We start from the raw sequence: 17,048 nt of genomic DNA on the forward strand, positions 1-17,048 counted from the left end.
TAAAAGAACTCAGTGTCTATTTCTAGTATTAAACCTTCCTTCAATAACTTTGCTGTGCAAGACAGGCCCAGGGGAGTTACTAATAATTATTAAACTTGTTTTTAATTTAGTACTGATAAGTTAATTATTAAATACATTGTGCAGTACTGATACAATCCTATTTATAAGTGTAAATGTGTATTATGTTATTTATTATGTCAGAATGTATTTTGTTTTGCTTTCCTTTTGGTAAATTAATACATTTTTTTAATAATATTTTCTTTTCAATATGCTCGCGCCCCCCATTAGTGTTATTATGCTTCTCATAGGGGACGTGCCCCGCAGGTTGAGAAACACTGGTTTTAAATTTGTAAACATTTTTATTTTAATTTTGTTTAAAAGTATATATTAGATGAAAAATATTTACCCAATGGATGGATTTTTGTATTCTTCTTTTTTAGTGAATTTCTGTTTTGATAGATTTCAACTGAATATCTTTTATTTTTCCTCAGAACTAAGTATATCTTCCTTAATTCCCTTACGACTTCTTCCCTTCCTAATGTTTTTGTGCATCCCACTCCTTCCACTTTTCCTTCTACTATTCTTCCCTGAAGTCAAAATATTCACACATATATTAGAATATTCACATTCACACACACACACACAACATATATATTAATTATTTATAGTTTAAAAATCACTAGATAGATGCATATGTAAAGTAATATTGGTCTCCCAAATGTTAAAATCCTTTCTCATTCAATAAGGCCTTTTCGGATCCACCAGATCCATCTTCAGTTGTATCAACAAAACTTTGAGGTAATTCAATGTTTTAACACTTGACTTGAAGGTGAGATCAATCTTACTTTATATATATGTGTATCTGGTGATTTGTAAACTATAAATAATTAATTATAATTTAACATACAGGACAACATGTTTGAAAAATTAATATATAACATATATATATTTTTTTTTTATTAATATTTATTTATTAGTATTAGACTTAAAATCTATTACAGTATGTCGTGTACCACATACTCTAATCATGTAAATAGCTTGCAACCGAGTTGAAGTTACACGACTATTAAAGTGTGTAAGATACAATAATGTGAAAGTTTGTGTTACAGTATTTAATGATTGAAAACTTTCCATTTGTTAGTTTAATATTTATCCTGTATGCATATGCTGTTTGTTTAGAATCTTACGTCACAAGAACTTATATGAATATGAGATTTTTTCTTTATTGTATATGCCTGCTCTTTATCTACTCTGCTGTGTGGGACAGTCAATCTGTAACTTTTTTACAATCTTGTCACTGTCTAGGGAAACAACCACTTCCAAAATCTAAACTTGCTATCAAATTCCACAGTTTCTTTCAAAAACAGCGATGTATTAATAATATCATTACTCTTGATCATATTTATTTCCTTTATTAATAAATATAAAGTTCTGGTAATTTTTTTCTAAACTATTACTCAAATATAAAATTATCACTGTAACTGAGTATAAAAAGAAAGGAATTTATCAGTTAAATAGAATGTATATCAGTTAAATGTCTATTTCAACATTTTTTAAATGGTTATTTTTGTGAATATTTTTACAATATTCTACATTATTTGGCAAATTTGAATTACAATAATCTATTCTTTGTATGCCATGAGAACTTTTAAAATAGCTATAAATCAAATTATTTCACTGTGAATTTTGCTCTTCTTTTTCTTTGTTATATTATAATGAATATTTTGATTACTTTTAAGGAAAGAGATATTACTAACTATCGATTGCAAATGTATACAATGGTAGAACTATCAATAAACTGATTATAAGATAATTTAATTAAAAACTATTATTACTCTAATGACACATTTTTTAATTATTTGTGTATATATTTCATTTTATGTTCTGGAATATTTCTGAAATTTTTATTCTTAAATCTTACTTTTTTATTACAAAACTAATTTTAAAGTCCTCTTCTTATTATTTAGTAAATAAATTTTCGTTTCTTTAAAATAAAATTATTTCTTTTTTTCTCAATGGATTTCTGGAAACACAGTTATTATTAATTTATTCGAGAGAAGCGAATGTACTACGCCAAACAAAAATAACAAACTTGCCATTTTTAGATTTAAATTCATCAGATTTTGATCGAACAATTTGATAAACCGCTGATACGATACGCGTTAAAATTTATCCTTTTTGGTTTTAGTAGTTTCTTACTCTCTAATAAAACAAATTATTTTTCGCAACAAGGTGAATTCATTAAAAAAATATTTTTAGTTAAGTCTGCAGAAGATTTTTTATCGCTAAACTGCGATTTTCCAGATCGAAACGATAAAAAAATAAAAAATAAACTCAATAAAAAAGAAAATAAGAAGGAACTAATATATAATATATAAACGAATAAATTATTCAAAAGACGAAAAGGGGTCCTTGTGTATTTACAGTATTTTTTGGTAAATATTTATTTAATTTTTTTAAATTAAGCTTTTAAAGAATAGTATTTTGAATATTATACATCACCATTTTTTTAATTTGTATTTTTTTTTAGAGACGTAATTTTATAAAATAATAAAATCATTAATTAATAAAAAATAAATAATTTTGAAACTATCCGCGTAGAACGCTAAAAATCATGTTTATAAAAAAATTGCTTAAAATATAAAAGTAGAGTTGTCCTTTCGATTGTTAAACAATCGTAATCAGTAGATAATAAAAACGTAATAGGTAAAAAAGAAAAAGAATAAAAACCAAAATAAAAGAATAAAATAAAATAAAATAATATTTAATTATAAAAAATACTATTATTTAATATTTAATACTATTTTTATTTATAATAAAGAATAAAATAAAAGAATAAATGAATAAATCGTGTTTATTTATTAAAAAACTAAATAAGCAATTATCAGAGAATAGCTATTATAATCTATATTTTTTTTATAATAAAAAAAAAAACAACATTAATAATAACAATGACCTGAGGTAGATAATCCCCACGTCCGGAACACAACATCTATGTTCCACGTCCAGGGCGGCAACAGCTGTAATTCCGTACATTACATATAGCTGGCTAACGTTCCGAGTAAATTCCTCGGTTATGCTTTGTTAAGTTTGACCTGGTTCCAACTTCAGGTCACCAAACGGACTGGATTTTTGGCTACCTGCAGGAAATGGAATAACAAAGATTTTAGAAATGGATTCATACCACTCTTAGAGCTGCCGGTGTGGCGGCCAGGGTCAATGTTATTGCAGGTGTAACGGAGACCCTTCCGTTGTCCACATGCCCCCTGCGATGGCAAGCATGTAGCAATGGTGCCCATGTATGTCGGTGCATGGGAGCTCTGAAAGCCTCGGTCAGTAGGAGCCTGGAGTCAGTGCAGAGACTGCGAATCCGCTCTCTGCCAGGACATATGCCGGTTCCACCGGAGTACCAGATCGGACCTCCAAGGTTAGTAGCCCTGGAGTGGGGGTGTACCCCGGCGGCTAGCCTTGCTACAGAAGGGATCCACTGTTCATGAATATTGAACAATCAAACGTGGCAGATGGTGCACGTTAACACCCTCGTTTAGAAACCTCCGATTCGCCACAAGCGAAGAGGAAAAAAGTAAAGAATCTGATAGGATAAAGAAAGATGCTGATAGAATCAGTAAAGAATTAAAGAAAAGTCTATTTGGCTATAGCGCGCCAAAGCCAGAGGAAAAAGAGCAGAGAGTGTGAGAAAATCAAGAAGGATGCTGATAGAATCAGTAAAGACTTACGTAAAAGATTATTTGGCTATAGTGTACCTAAGCCAAGATTTTTAATTATTACAAGGGAGAATGGAAACTTTCAAAAAGTTAGTCCATTCTTAATCGCAAGAGAAATTACTAATTGTGCTGGTGGTCCTGTCAAGGAAATTCGTAAAACTTTTAATGGATTGAATGTCGAAACCATCAACGACATGCAAAGCCAGAAAGTTTTGGCGTTGAAGAAGATCGGTGAATTTGCGGTTTCTGTCCAACCGCATAGCACACTGAACTCATCCAGAGGAGTTGTTGTTTGTCGCGATCTTCTTAATTGTACAGAAGAAGAAATTGTACAAGAAATGTCGAGTCAGGGAGTAACTCAATGTCGCAGACTTACTATGAGAAGAAGTGGTGAGATTCTTCCTTCGGCCTCGCATGTTTTGACATTTAATAGGCCGAATCTTCCTGAAAAGGTACGAGCTGGCATCCATCGGCTTGATGTACGAGCTTTCATCCCGCAGCCAATGAGATGTTTTAAGTGTCAACGATTCGGACACACAGCAGCAAGATGTGAAGCGCAGGAAATATGTATATGTGGAGAGAAAACACATGAGGGTGACCCATGTAAAGACCCTCCAACTTGCGTTAACTGTAAAGAGCATCACAATTGTCGTTCAAGAAACTGCCCTACATATAAATTAGAAACAGCGATTCAGGAAGTTAAAACGCTTCAGAAGGTAAGCTATCCTGAAGCAAAGAAGATTGTTAATAAGCGTACACCACGACCATCGACTTCTTATGCAGAAGCAGCGGCTGCCCCTTCCACATCTAAAATTAATGTGGAGCAGTTGCTTAACACGATGGCACCAAGTCTTGCGACGATGATTGAAAGAATCATTGATTCAAAGATTGAGTCGACTCATCGTATGGAACAAACTAAACATGAGAAGGCTCACCCTCCGTCTGACGCCATTGACATGAGAGACGCACCAGCACAGTTTAAATCACCAGCTAAACCTGCGATTACTAAGCCACCAACTGAAGTAAGAATAAAAAATCTTGATTTATCTGACAAAGAGAAACAGATCGCTCCGTCGTGTAGTCACAAATCTAAAGAAATTGTGACAAGAAAACCTGAATCTGCGGAAATGGAGGTGCAAGTTATTATAGGATAAGCACCAGGCGCAGATGAAATAAAACCTGTACCAATAGAGCCTCCAAAAGCGCAAAGATCAGCTTCGGTGAGAGCATTTATTTCAGCTGGACCCAGTACTGCAGTAGAGATAGAGTCCGGCTCATCCGCCGCGGAGACATTATCGCACATTAATTTAGATTCTTTAGCAAAGATGCTAACAGCACCAGCGAAAGTTTCATCAACTGACGTCAGCCGAAGAACGTACTGGCATCCGAAATAGAGGAAGACGATGCCATGTCTGAGGCCTCAGATACGCTGTCATCAGAGGTTGAGGCCGTCAGAAGAATGGAGAAACGTAAAAAAGGATGGCCGAAAGGAAAACCTAGAAAGTAATTTTATTGGATCAGAAGTTATAAGAAAAGTAAAACTTTGATCATTTTTTGACACATGAAAATGTGAAATATTGAATCCTTTTTTTATTTTTTTTGAAGTGGGATTTGGCTAATGACCAAAGTAGTCGATGCCCCTAAAAATCTCAAAAAAAAAAAAAAAAAAAAAATAATAATCCCCACGTCCGGAACACAACATCTATGTTCCACGTCCAGGGCGGTAACAGCTGTACTTACGTACATTACATATAGCTGGCTAACGGGGTTCCGAGTAAATTCCTCGGTTATGCTTTTTTAAGTTTGACCTGTTTCCAACTTCAGGTCACTAAACGGACTTGATTTTTCGGCTACCTGCAGGAAATGGAATAATAAACGATTTTGGAAATGGACTCATACCACTCTTAGAGCTGGCGATGTGGCGGCCAGGGTCAATGTTATTGCAGGTGTAACGGAGACCCTTCCGTTGTCCACATGCCCCCTGCTATGGCAAGCATGTAGCAATGGTGCCCATGTATGTCGGTGGATGGGAGCTCTGAAAGCTTCTGTGAGTAGGAGCCTGGAGTCAGTGCAGAGACTGCGCATCCGCTCTCTGCCAGGAGATATGCCGGTTCCACCGGAGTACCGGATCGGACCTCCAAGGTTAGTAGCCCTGGATTGGGGGTGTACCCCGGCGGCTAGCATTGCTACAGAAGGGATTAACGGTTCATGAATATTGAACAATCAAACGTGGCAGAGGGTGCACGTAAACACCCTCGTTTAGAATCATCCGATTCGCCACAAGCGAAGAGGAAAAAGAGCAGAGAGTGTGAGAAAATCAAGAAGGATGCTGATAGAATCAGTAAAGACTTACGTAAAAGATTATTTGGCTATAGTGTACCTAAGCCAAGATTTTTAATTATTACAAAGGAGAATGGAAACTTTCAAAAAGTTAGTCCATTCTTAATCGCATGAGAAATTACTAATTTTGCTGGTGGTCCCGTTAAAGAAATCCGAAAGACTTTTAATGGATTGCACGTCGAAACTATCAACGACGTGCAAAGCCAGAAAGTCTAGGCGTTGAAGAAAATCGGTGAATTTGCGGTTTCTGTCCAACCGCATAGCACACTGAACTCATCCAGAGGGGTTGTTGTTTGTCGGGATCTTCTTAATTGTACAGAAGCAGAAATTGTACAAGAAACGTCGAGTCAGGGAGTGCTCAGTGTCGCAGACTAACCATGCGAAGATATGGTGAAGTTGTTCCTTCGGCCTCGCATGTTTTAATATTTAATAGGCTGAATCTTCCTGAAAAGGTACGAGCTGGCATCCATCGGCTTGATGTATGAGCATTTATTCCGCAGCCGATGAGATGTTTTAAGTGTCAACGATTCGGACACACAGCAGCAAGATGTGAAGCGCAGGAAATATGTATATGTGGAGAGAAAACACATGAGGGTGACCCATGTAAAGACCCTCCAACCTGCGTTAACTGTAAAGAGCATCACAATTGTCGTTCAAGAAACTGCCCTACATATAAATTAGAAACAGCGATTCAGGAAGTTAAAACGCTTCAGAAGGTCAGTTATCCTGAAGGGAAGAGAATTGTTAATCAGCGTACACCACGACCATCGGCTTCTTACGCAGAATCAGCGGCTGCCCCTTCCACATCTGAAATTAACGTGGAGCAGTTGTTTAACACGATGGCTCCAAGTCTTGCGACGATGATTGAAAGAATCATTGATTCAAAGATTGAGTCGACTCATCGTATGGAACAAACTAAACATGAGAAGGCTCACCCTCCGTCTGACGCCATTGACATGAGAGACGCACCAGCACAGTTTAAATCACCAGCTAAACCTGCGATTACTAAGCCACCAACTGAAGTAAGAATAAAAAATCTTGACTTATCTAGCAAAAAGAAACGGATCACTCCGACGTCTAGTCACAAGCTTAAAAAAATTGGGACAAGAAAATCTGAATCTACGGAAATGGAGGTGCAAGTTATTATTGAGAAACCACCAGACGTAGAGAATATAAAACCTGTACCAATAGAGCCTCCAAAAGCGCAAAGATCAGCTTCGGTGAGAGCATCTATTTCAGCTGGACCCAGTACTGCAGTAGAGATAGAGTCCAGCTCATCCGCCGCGGAGACTGCATCGCTTATTAGTTTAGATTCCCTAGCAAAGATGCTAACAGCACCGACGAAACTTTCATCAACTGACGTCAGCCGCAGAACGTCACTGGCATCCGAAAGAGAGGAAGATAATGCTATGTCTGAAGCCTCAGATACGCTGTCATCAGAGGTTGAGGCCGTCAGAAGAGTGGAGAAACTGTGCAAGAAAGGATGGCCGAAAGGAAAGCCTAGAAAGTAATATTCTGGACTCGAAGTTAGAAGAACGTAAATTTTTGAACTTTTTTGATTCGTAAGAATGTGATTAATTGAACCTTTAAAAAATTTTTTTTTTTGAAGTGGGATGGGGCTAATGACCAAAGTAGTCGATGCCCCTAAAAATCTCAAAAAAAAAAAAAATAAATAAAAATAATAATGCCCTGAGGTAGATAATCCCCACGTCCGGAACACAATATCTACGTTCCACGTCCAGGGCGGCAACAGCTGTACTCACGTACATTACATATAGCTGGTTAAAGGGGTCCCGAGTGTTGTTCTCGGATACTTTCATTTTCGGCCGAATTACATCTACAGGCTGAATTTCAGGACTGGATTTCGCGGCCACCTGCAGCTAAGAAACTTTTAACGATTATGGACATCGATTGATACCACCTTTAGAGCTGGCGATGTGTCGGCCACGGTCGAAGTTATTTGCAGGTATAACGGAGGCTTTCGTTGTCTAGATGCCCCCCGCGCTGGCAAGCATGTAGTTAAGGTGCCCATGTTTTTCGGGGCATGAGAGCCCTGAAAACCTCGGTGTGTAGGGGTCTGGAGTCAGTGCAGAGACTGCGCATCCGCTCTCTGCCAAGACATATGCCGGTTCCACCGGAGTACCGAAACGGACCTCCGGGGTTGGTAGCCCTGGAGTGGGGGTGTACCCCGGCGGCTAGCCTTACTACAGAAGGGATCGTTCTTCAATGCAAGTTGAACAACCAAACGTGGCGAAAAGCCGAAAGAGTGCAGAATGTCGAAGAATAGAAGTTGAGGCTAGAAAAAGCTTGCAGAAAGCTTTTTTCAAGAGCAACATTCCAAAACCGAAATATTTAGTTATCACTAAGGAGGAAGGTAATTTCTCGAAGGTGAGTCCTTTCCTCATCGCTCGAGAAATAAATAAATGTGCTGGAGGCCCTGTTAAGGAAATTATAAAAACTTTCACGGGACTTCATGTAGAGACTGTAAATGATATTCAATCTCAGAAGATCCTAGGGCTGAAAAAATAGGAGATTTGGCTGTACGTGTTGATCCCCATGGTACACTCAACACCTCAAGAGGTATTGTGGTCTGTTGGGATCTTTTAAATTGTTCGGAGCAAGAGATTGTAGAGGAACTGGCAGCACAAGGAGTAATAGAGTGTCGCCGATTGAACATGAGAAGGAATGGCGAAGTCCTTCCCTCAGCATCTCATGTTCTCACATTTAACCGGCCTACTTTGCCGGAAAAAGGAAGAGCGGGAATACATCGTTTGGATGTGCGGGCATTTGTCTCACAGCCAATGAGATGCTTCAAATGCCAACGTTTTGCCCACACCGTTCTCAGATGTGAGAGACCACAAATATGCGTGTGCGGCGATGAGTTGCATGAGGGAGAGCCATGCAAAGAAGCTCCTACATGCATCAATTGTAAAGGAACGCAATCTTGTAGATCTAGGAACTGTCCTGTCTACAAAGACGAGGTAGCTGTGCAGGAAGTAAAAGCCCTGCAAAAGGTCAGCTACTTCGAAGCAAAGAAGATTGTTAACGCCTGCAAGCCTAGAGCAACAACAACTTATGCTCAGGCTGCGGCTGCCGTTTCTGTTCCTACTCCAGTTGCTGTCGATGAAAGTCAACTCATCAGTATACTTGCTCCGACTTTGGCTAACATGATTGAAAGAATTATTGATAATAAAATGAAACCTTTCAATAGTAAAGATCCTATAAAGCCAAAGATAGTAGTATAGCCACCCGAAGATAAATCAGTTAAAATGAAAGTTGCTCCTGTTGAGAAGAAAACGGACGCCAAAGTAGAATCCCAAGTCCGTCTTAGTGAGATACTTATTGATAAGCAGAAAGTAACAGCTACAGAATTTGTTATGGAGGCTCCCAAGCCTCCTGCAACTGAGGTGGCCTCTAAACCCCAGAGGCCACAAAAAATCACACAGGGGGGGCGAGTGTCCCCCCTCACAGGCGGTGACCGGTGCTACACCCGTGTCGGGGGGCGGCCAGGTTGCCGCCTCTCAATTGGCGCCTGAAACCGGCGCCGATCCATGCCCGTCGTCATCGGCGGCTTCTCTTGTCTCCGATTCGGAGACTGGAAGCTATACGGGCGACGACGTTCTCCGCGAACACGATGCTGTTCGCAATATGGAGAAAAAAAGGATGGCCGAAAGGAAAACCTAGGAATTCGTGGAAAACTGTCAATCTTATTGAGCAACTATATGAATGACCGTACTTTCCAAGTACGTGTCAACAGCGAATATTCATCTATAAAAATCTTGGAAAATGGCATACCACAAGGTTCGCCGTTGAGCGGTACCTTGTTTATGATCGCCATTAATAAATTGATATTAGCCATTCCAGTATAAATCAGCAAAAGCGTCTATGTTGATGATTTGTCAATTGTGTATGCCAGCAACAAGACTGCTATGGTGAAATACAAATTGCAACGAGCGATCAGTGCTCTAAATGAAGTTGCGAGGAATAATGGATTCCAATTTTCACCAGAAAAAACGTGCTGTGTACACTTCTGTAGGAAGAGATCTCCTCACCAAAGTCCTACGTTGACAATCGGCAATGATCCAATACAATATAAAGACAACGTGAGATTTTTAGGACTAGTATTGGATAAATTCCTTACATGGGGATTACACATACAGGACTTGAGTGTTAGATGCAAAAAAGCCCTAAACATTATCAAATGTTTATCGAATATTAATTGGGGCTCAGATAAAGAGATATTGTTGAGACTGTATAAGGCATTGGTTCAATCGAAACTAGACTACGGATGTATTGTATATTCATCCGCTAGGAAGTCGCATTTAAGAAAGTTAACATAATTCATAATAGCGGAATTAGATATGCGACAGGCGCTTTCCGCACATGTCCGGGGACAAGTCTAATGTCCGAAGCCGGAATAATGCCACTACATTATAGAAGAGAGATCCTTTTGTTAAGATATGCAGCAAACGTATGGGCTTTTCCTGCCCATATAAATAATAAACTCTTCATGAATCATCCAATGGCTGCAGTATATGAACGTCGTGCTACCTATTCCAGACCAGCCGGAATTAGGTACCACGAATTAAGAAGAAAATACGAAATTGCTATTACAGATACAATAGAAATTTCCACAATAGAAATAACGCCATGGCTTTTGCCAGCGGTAAATACAAGGTTGGATCTCTCTCAGGGAGAAATAAAAAAGAAGCCAGCAGTGATCATCCAACAGGAATTTTTGGCAACCGTCAGTAGTTACGAAGAACAATTAGAATTTATACAGACGGTTCTAAAACCGAACATGGTGTTGGATGCTCCATATATGTAAATGGAGAAGCCCATTGTTGGAAACTGCCAGATATGGCCAGTGTTTATACGGCAGAACTTACTGCCATTCAGCAAGCTCTTCGCTTCACAGAACATTATTGCGAAGAGAGAGTGCTAATTTGTTCCGATTCCCTAAATGCACTTGTTGCAATTCGGAACAAAAACATTAAGGATCCTAATTTCAAACATCCTGTCTATTTTATACGTTTTAAATCAACGAGGACAGCGACTCCAGGGCATGCTGGTATTACAGGTAATGAGAGTGCAGACGAAGCTGCCAGAAAGGCAACAGTCTGCGATGATTTGGATGTATTTTCTGTAAGAGTGGTAGATGTTAAAAACTGTCTAACTAACGTAGTTAAAAACAAGTGGAATACTGAATGGAGGAGTTTAAATACAAAATTAAACTCTGTTAAAACTTCTCCATATAAATGTAAAAGCGACTTTAAGTTGACTCGCCGAGAACAAGTAGCTGTGACCAGACTTAGAATCGGTCACACGCGATTAACAAATGCATATTTGTTAACCGGCGAAGAGAGACCAATGTGCGGTGTTTGTAATAAAACACTGACAGTCAAGCATCTAATAGAAGAGTGTACCATATATGAGGACCTCAGAAAGAGGTTCCATCTTAGAAAAGATATTACTGCTGATCTGGATAATGGAAATGAAGAAAAGATAATTGCATTTTTACATGCCAGTGGACTCCTTAAAAGTCTATAAAAATGGAAATAAAGCTGTGATAAAAGAATCTCTAAGCGGTAGTTTTATATAGATTTATATATAAGAGAGTCTCGAAGCGTGGCACGTATAGTAACGGGAGGTAGCCCTCTTGCCTAGGCCATCCTGACTCGTCTGCATTCAAGAGCAGTGAGTCGGGGTGTGTCCAATGATGGCATGGGGGACCCTCAAGGCGCGAGGCTATGGGTAAGTGCAATGGATGCCTGTAGCCTGTTTATAAGGAGGAGGCAACTGCCACGACACCCTGGCGCGACTGATATACTGCTCAACGGCGGTTCTGGTCGCCCCGAGGGTGCTTGAACAAACGAGACACGTAGAAAAACGGAAATGGTATTAATATCTTGTATTTTTAATTTCATGGTCTTTTGAGAACCTTATCTCAAATTTTAATATGGGGGCCCTTTACACCCCTAAGTGTTGTGTTTGTCCTTGTCTTTTGTGTCTTAATGTTTCGTGTAGTTTGTGCTTTTAAATAAAATGTAAGGGCCCTTTACACCCTTACATATGACGATCCTGATGGTGATACTAATTTCTTTCTAAGAACTTGACGAGGGCTAATGACCTTAGTAGTCGATGCCCATAAAAATTCAAGAAAAAAAAATAATACTAATAATAATAAATAATAATAATAACTAAAAGTTAAGAAGTATCGTTTAATACAATTGAAACTGTTGAAAGTTTCCCAGTTGAAAGCAGAACGTGAGTTTAAAAAGTCCAACCACAAAAATTTCAAACTCGGATTACCACACCATGGGAATCTTCCCCACCATGGTCTAATACATTTTCTTTACATAAGGTCGGATGAGATCAAAATTTATCTTAATGAAGACAGAAGTAACGTGAACCTTAAACCGATCAAAGAAAAATCCTCTTCTAGAGGTCTACTCCTCTTAACGTTAACAACGATCAAAACAGTTCTTTGTTCAATTTCCAATCTTTCTTTTAGTTTGCTCTATATATACTAAATTTCAGTCATTATTCTTAAAAATAAACGCATATATGCCCGCTTATTCGACGGGTTTAACCTTATTTTTATCAGGCGAGAGGTCAATTTCCTAGTCATAATAATATCAAAATTATACTTTTTTAATGGTTGTTTTACCTTACTGCCATACGAAAGGTAATATTCAACTTTAGTCCTTGTTTTATTTGATGCTTCTCTGCTACTCTGATGCGAGTATTTCTTTTTTGCTGTTTCTGCTAAATTTTTATCGATTCTTTTCAGTAGTAGTTCAACGGTTTCTTAATAACTCAGTAACATCTTTAATAAAATCTATTTTTCTGCAGTAAGCTTTCTGACCGAGTAGCAACAGGTTTGCTTTGAAGACTATGGCATTAATACTAAAGTCTTTCTTGCTGCATAGAATAAAAAAAATCGCTGAGGATAAATCTATAAGCATATTTAAATCTTCTTTCAATAATTATTGTTATTTGTAGAAAAATTACTTTCTATTGGAATTTTCTTGAGCTTTCTATAAGAACTTGGTAATTTTCGTTTTTATTTTATAAACACAGGTTAAAGAACTCTTTTATAGTATTTCACATGTTGTTTACTTAGTTTTTGTTATTATCATTGACATTACCATTCTTTTTATTATTTCCCTTTTTTTTTTTAGTAGTTAAATTTGATAATTGCTAATCATGATAGTATAAAAATCGAAATTCTAAATAGTTATCTACTTCGGGTTTTAAATAAAGATTCTGTAAACGGTTTTCGGACGTTTCATAATTTCAAGTTTATTTCAAAAACTATTTAGCGTAGTTCTTTTTTGTATTGCATGTAAAACGTTAAGTAAATAAAAATAAAAAAATCAGTAAAAAAATAAAGTAGGAGTTATTAAATAATAAAAAACTAGTTTTTAAAGGTAAATAATAAAATCAGTAGTAAATAAAAAGATTTAAAAAAGTAATTATTTAAAAATGAAAATAAAAATGCACCATGTTAATTTGAGGGTGAATTTAAACTACGTTTTGTCTTTTCCAATTATCTTTTGGTAATTAATAACAGTAAAACGATTATAATAATTAAATATCTTTCAGTGGATTAATGAAAGAATTTTTAATCTAAAAGTAATTAAAGATCATATTATATTTTGAAATTAATAGATAATTCCTGAAAATGTTTTGAAAAATATTGTCGGTTTTATTAATCGATAGTAGAAATAGAAATAAAATAAGCACATTTTATTAATTTTAAAAATTAATTTATTTTATTTTATTAATTTTCTAGAAATTAAAATAAGCACATACTTTTTTTGTATCTAACAAAAAACATTACTGAAAGTACTCGTATGTTTTACAACGTCTAATAATGATTTTTTTTCTAAAATTAGTAGAGTTTAGGAAAGTTCATGGGGTTGTAGATTAGGATAAGTATAACTTGTTTATATGCGACTGGATAAAATGGCGACCTTTCAAAGGTGGTGTAAATGGGTTTTTATATTCTGTAGGCCAAGATAAACTTCCTTGGTGAAAAAGTTCTGAATAAATGTGTGTATTTGCAGTACCTAAAATTTAAGTCCTTAAACGTTAAATTTAGTTAATTAGTTACTGCAAAAAAGCCGAAAAACCGTTAAAAATGGCCATTTTTTTTCAAAATCAGTGTTTTTTGCAGAAATAAATTTTCTACTATTTTTATTGTTTTAAAAGTTAGCTATTGGAATTCCGAATTCGACGAGTACCAGAAAATTGGTTTATTCGTTGCTGAGATATTGTAATTTGTTTATAAAGACTTCAGGCAACTGTAATTATATAATTGACAAAATTAATTTAAAGAGTACAACAAAGTTAATAACTTTGGATTTAAAAGATAAGTATAGTAACATCGATACTGAAAAAATTATACATATATTTAAAGATACGTTAACGGACTTAAAAATAGATAATAATATAATACATGAAACAATAAATTTATTAATTTTATGCATCAAATGTAATATTTTGAATTTAATAATAAGTTTTATACACAGGAAAAAGGTCTAACTGTGGGTTCTCCACTGTTAGCGATATCGGCCAATATATTTATAAATGACTTAGAAAATGATAATTTACACAACATTATTAATAAATATTAAATTTTACTGGATAAAAGATATGTTAACGACATTTTAATTATATATAAGTAACAGTGCAACGATGATGAAAGTAAAATATTAAACGAAATTAATTCCTTAAATAATAATATCAAGTTTACCTTAAGTCAGGAAAATAATAATAATATAGATTTTTTAGACACGAAAATAAACAAAGATTATTGTAATAACAACTAAACACTGATATTTAAAGAAACCAACAAGCAAAACGCGATACTACATTACGAATCCTTTCATCATTGGAACCAAAAAACGGTCACATTTAATGCTTTAATATTTAGAGCCTTAAAATATTTAAAAAGATGATGATATAAAATTAAAAACCGAAATAAATAATATTAAGAACATCGCGGTAACTAACGGATATAATAAAAATAGACAAATTACGTACAGAATAAAATACAAAATTTTCATAAAAGATAACATAAAATTAACCAATAATAATAACTATAGTAGTTGTGCTAAAATCGAATATAATATAAATTATAAAAAGTTTAAAAGAATATTTAAATTATTTGGTTTAAAAACTGCATATATAACGAATAACAAAAAACAAAAAAAACAAAACATAAATAAAACAAATCCATCTAAAATTGTAAATACCGGGAATAAAATTAATTTAGATGGACAAGGCGTATATAGTTTAAAATGCGCCGATCGTGAATTAAAATACATTGGTAAAACCAATCGATCTTTTTCAGTTACAATACGAGAACCTGAGTGGCATAAAAAAGGTTAAATAGAAATAATTTTTCTAAACACATTATCAATAATAACCATATTTATAATCCGGAAAATTTTATTGAAATTCTTGATTTTTTCAAATGATATATAAGGTACTAATAACTTAGAAAAATACCATATATATCTTAATAATAAATTAATGAACGAACAAACAAGATTTGACAACGATATATAGGCAAGTTCTGAACTATAACTGTAGCGTGGGTCGACCACGTTGTTTATTTTCAATTTTACCATAACGGTGGAAACTTTTATTGTGACTGCACGATAAGTCGACATAATTTTTTAAAATATGACGATCACTGATGTACATTTTTACATTTTACATAACGAGATTCATACGATGAATTTAGTTTTTTTATTTTAAGAATAATATAAAAGTTTTTTGAGTTCCTGAGGATGGATTTGGTAATATTCCGAAAGTACTTGAACATATATAAAAAAGTTGTTGGTAAGTGGTTTTTATAAATTATTATTAAAACTGTAATTATTTTGGCTAAGAACTTTTTCTTGTCCATTTATGCATTTTCGGGTCCATTTTGCAATCTATTCTTCAAGACTAGTATTTTCAAACGGTGAAAAGTTTTAGACCAAAAATTAATATAAACTTGTTTAAACTTTATCGAAAAAAATGTGCGAAAAATAAAGCATGCTCGCGTGGTAGTCGAGGAGGGGAAGCGGTTCGCGGCAGTTGGCGCGTAAATATAAAGATGAATTCGTGACTTCAAATCGGTGGAGAGAGAAAAAATCGCTCTATCTCTGAGAATTTTGGACGGATCAAAACCATTTAATATACGGATTTAATAAAAATGAACAATTCATTTTTATTGACGATTAGAACAATCTAAATAAATATATGGAGAATATCCTAAGAGAAATTCCGCTCGAAAAACTTTTCGAAAGACACATTTTGAGGCTTAGCTTTATCCCTAAGAATAAAACTGTTCTATTCTGTTATAAACATAGCAGTGTTAATGCGATAAAATTGAATAAGTAATAGTAATTTGGTTCGTGAGAACTATTTTCTTTAAAAGTCTCACCGGTGAAATGCTTCCAAATTTAAATAAAATACTCTTATTCATGAGTGTTAGTAATACGTGATAAATATGAAGTATGTCGACTCATTGGAAAAGTCTGTAATCACTTTTTTGTTAAAATTCTGTAAGATATTTCATAAAATATTTATTTATATATCACTACCATTTTAAAAGTGGGAGCCGAAATTGGTAGAAGTTTATCCGAAAAAGTAAGTCTTTTGAGCGATGAAAAAAGTTTATTTTATTGCTGAGAGAACAAATAATATTATCTCAACGATTTTTTAACTTAAAAATACGAGATGGTTTTTTTTTTAAAGAGTATTTTTATCGAGGTAATTTATTTAATTAATCTGACAATTTTATCATTCTTCTCATGTTTTGATAATGTAAGAGAAAAAAATAAATTAACAAGAACAGAATATAAAAATAAATAATCTTTATCACCTGGATTTCACGTGATATATTATTTTTAATGATCGTTATGCTTTATTATCTTCAACGGTCATGGACCTCGGTTGTGGGTGTAACCGTACTCTTAATTC

General features: G+C 35.1%; 2 protein-coding genes across 5 annotated transcripts in view; one reads left to right on the top strand and one right to left on the bottom strand.

The window, feature by feature from the left end:
• The window catches only part of LOC142323718 (uncharacterized), a 70,159-nt gene that overhangs the window by 26,821 nt on the left and 26,290 nt on the right, over nt 1-17,048 (bottom strand). For 2 of the 4 annotated variants that reach the window (XM_075363875.1, XM_075363865.1), the window contains exons 2-3: nt 2,957-3,140; nt 407-587 (exon numbers count right to left, since the gene is read on the bottom strand). In XM_075363875.1, the coding sequence (XP_075219990.1) occupies nt 407-587; nt 2,957-2,992 (217 nt within the window). In that variant the 5' untranslated portion in view covers nt 2,993-3,140. The remainder of the gene's footprint in view (nt 1-406; nt 588-2,956; nt 3,141-17,048) is intronic. The other 2 variants (XR_012756157.1, XR_012756156.1) reach the window with 1 other exon arrangement.
• Nucleotides 1-17,048, top strand: part of LOC142323703 (facilitated trehalose transporter Tret1-like) — an 84,455-nt gene that overhangs the window by 4,836 nt on the left and 62,571 nt on the right. The gene's annotated exons all lie outside the window — the stretch shown is intronic.

This window comes from Lycorma delicatula, chromosome 1 (assembly GCF_047948215.1).
Source record: "Lycorma delicatula isolate Av1 chromosome 1, ASM4794821v1, whole genome shotgun sequence".
In the NCBI taxonomy this organism is placed as follows: domain Eukaryota; kingdom Metazoa; phylum Arthropoda; class Insecta; order Hemiptera; family Fulgoridae; genus Lycorma; species Lycorma delicatula.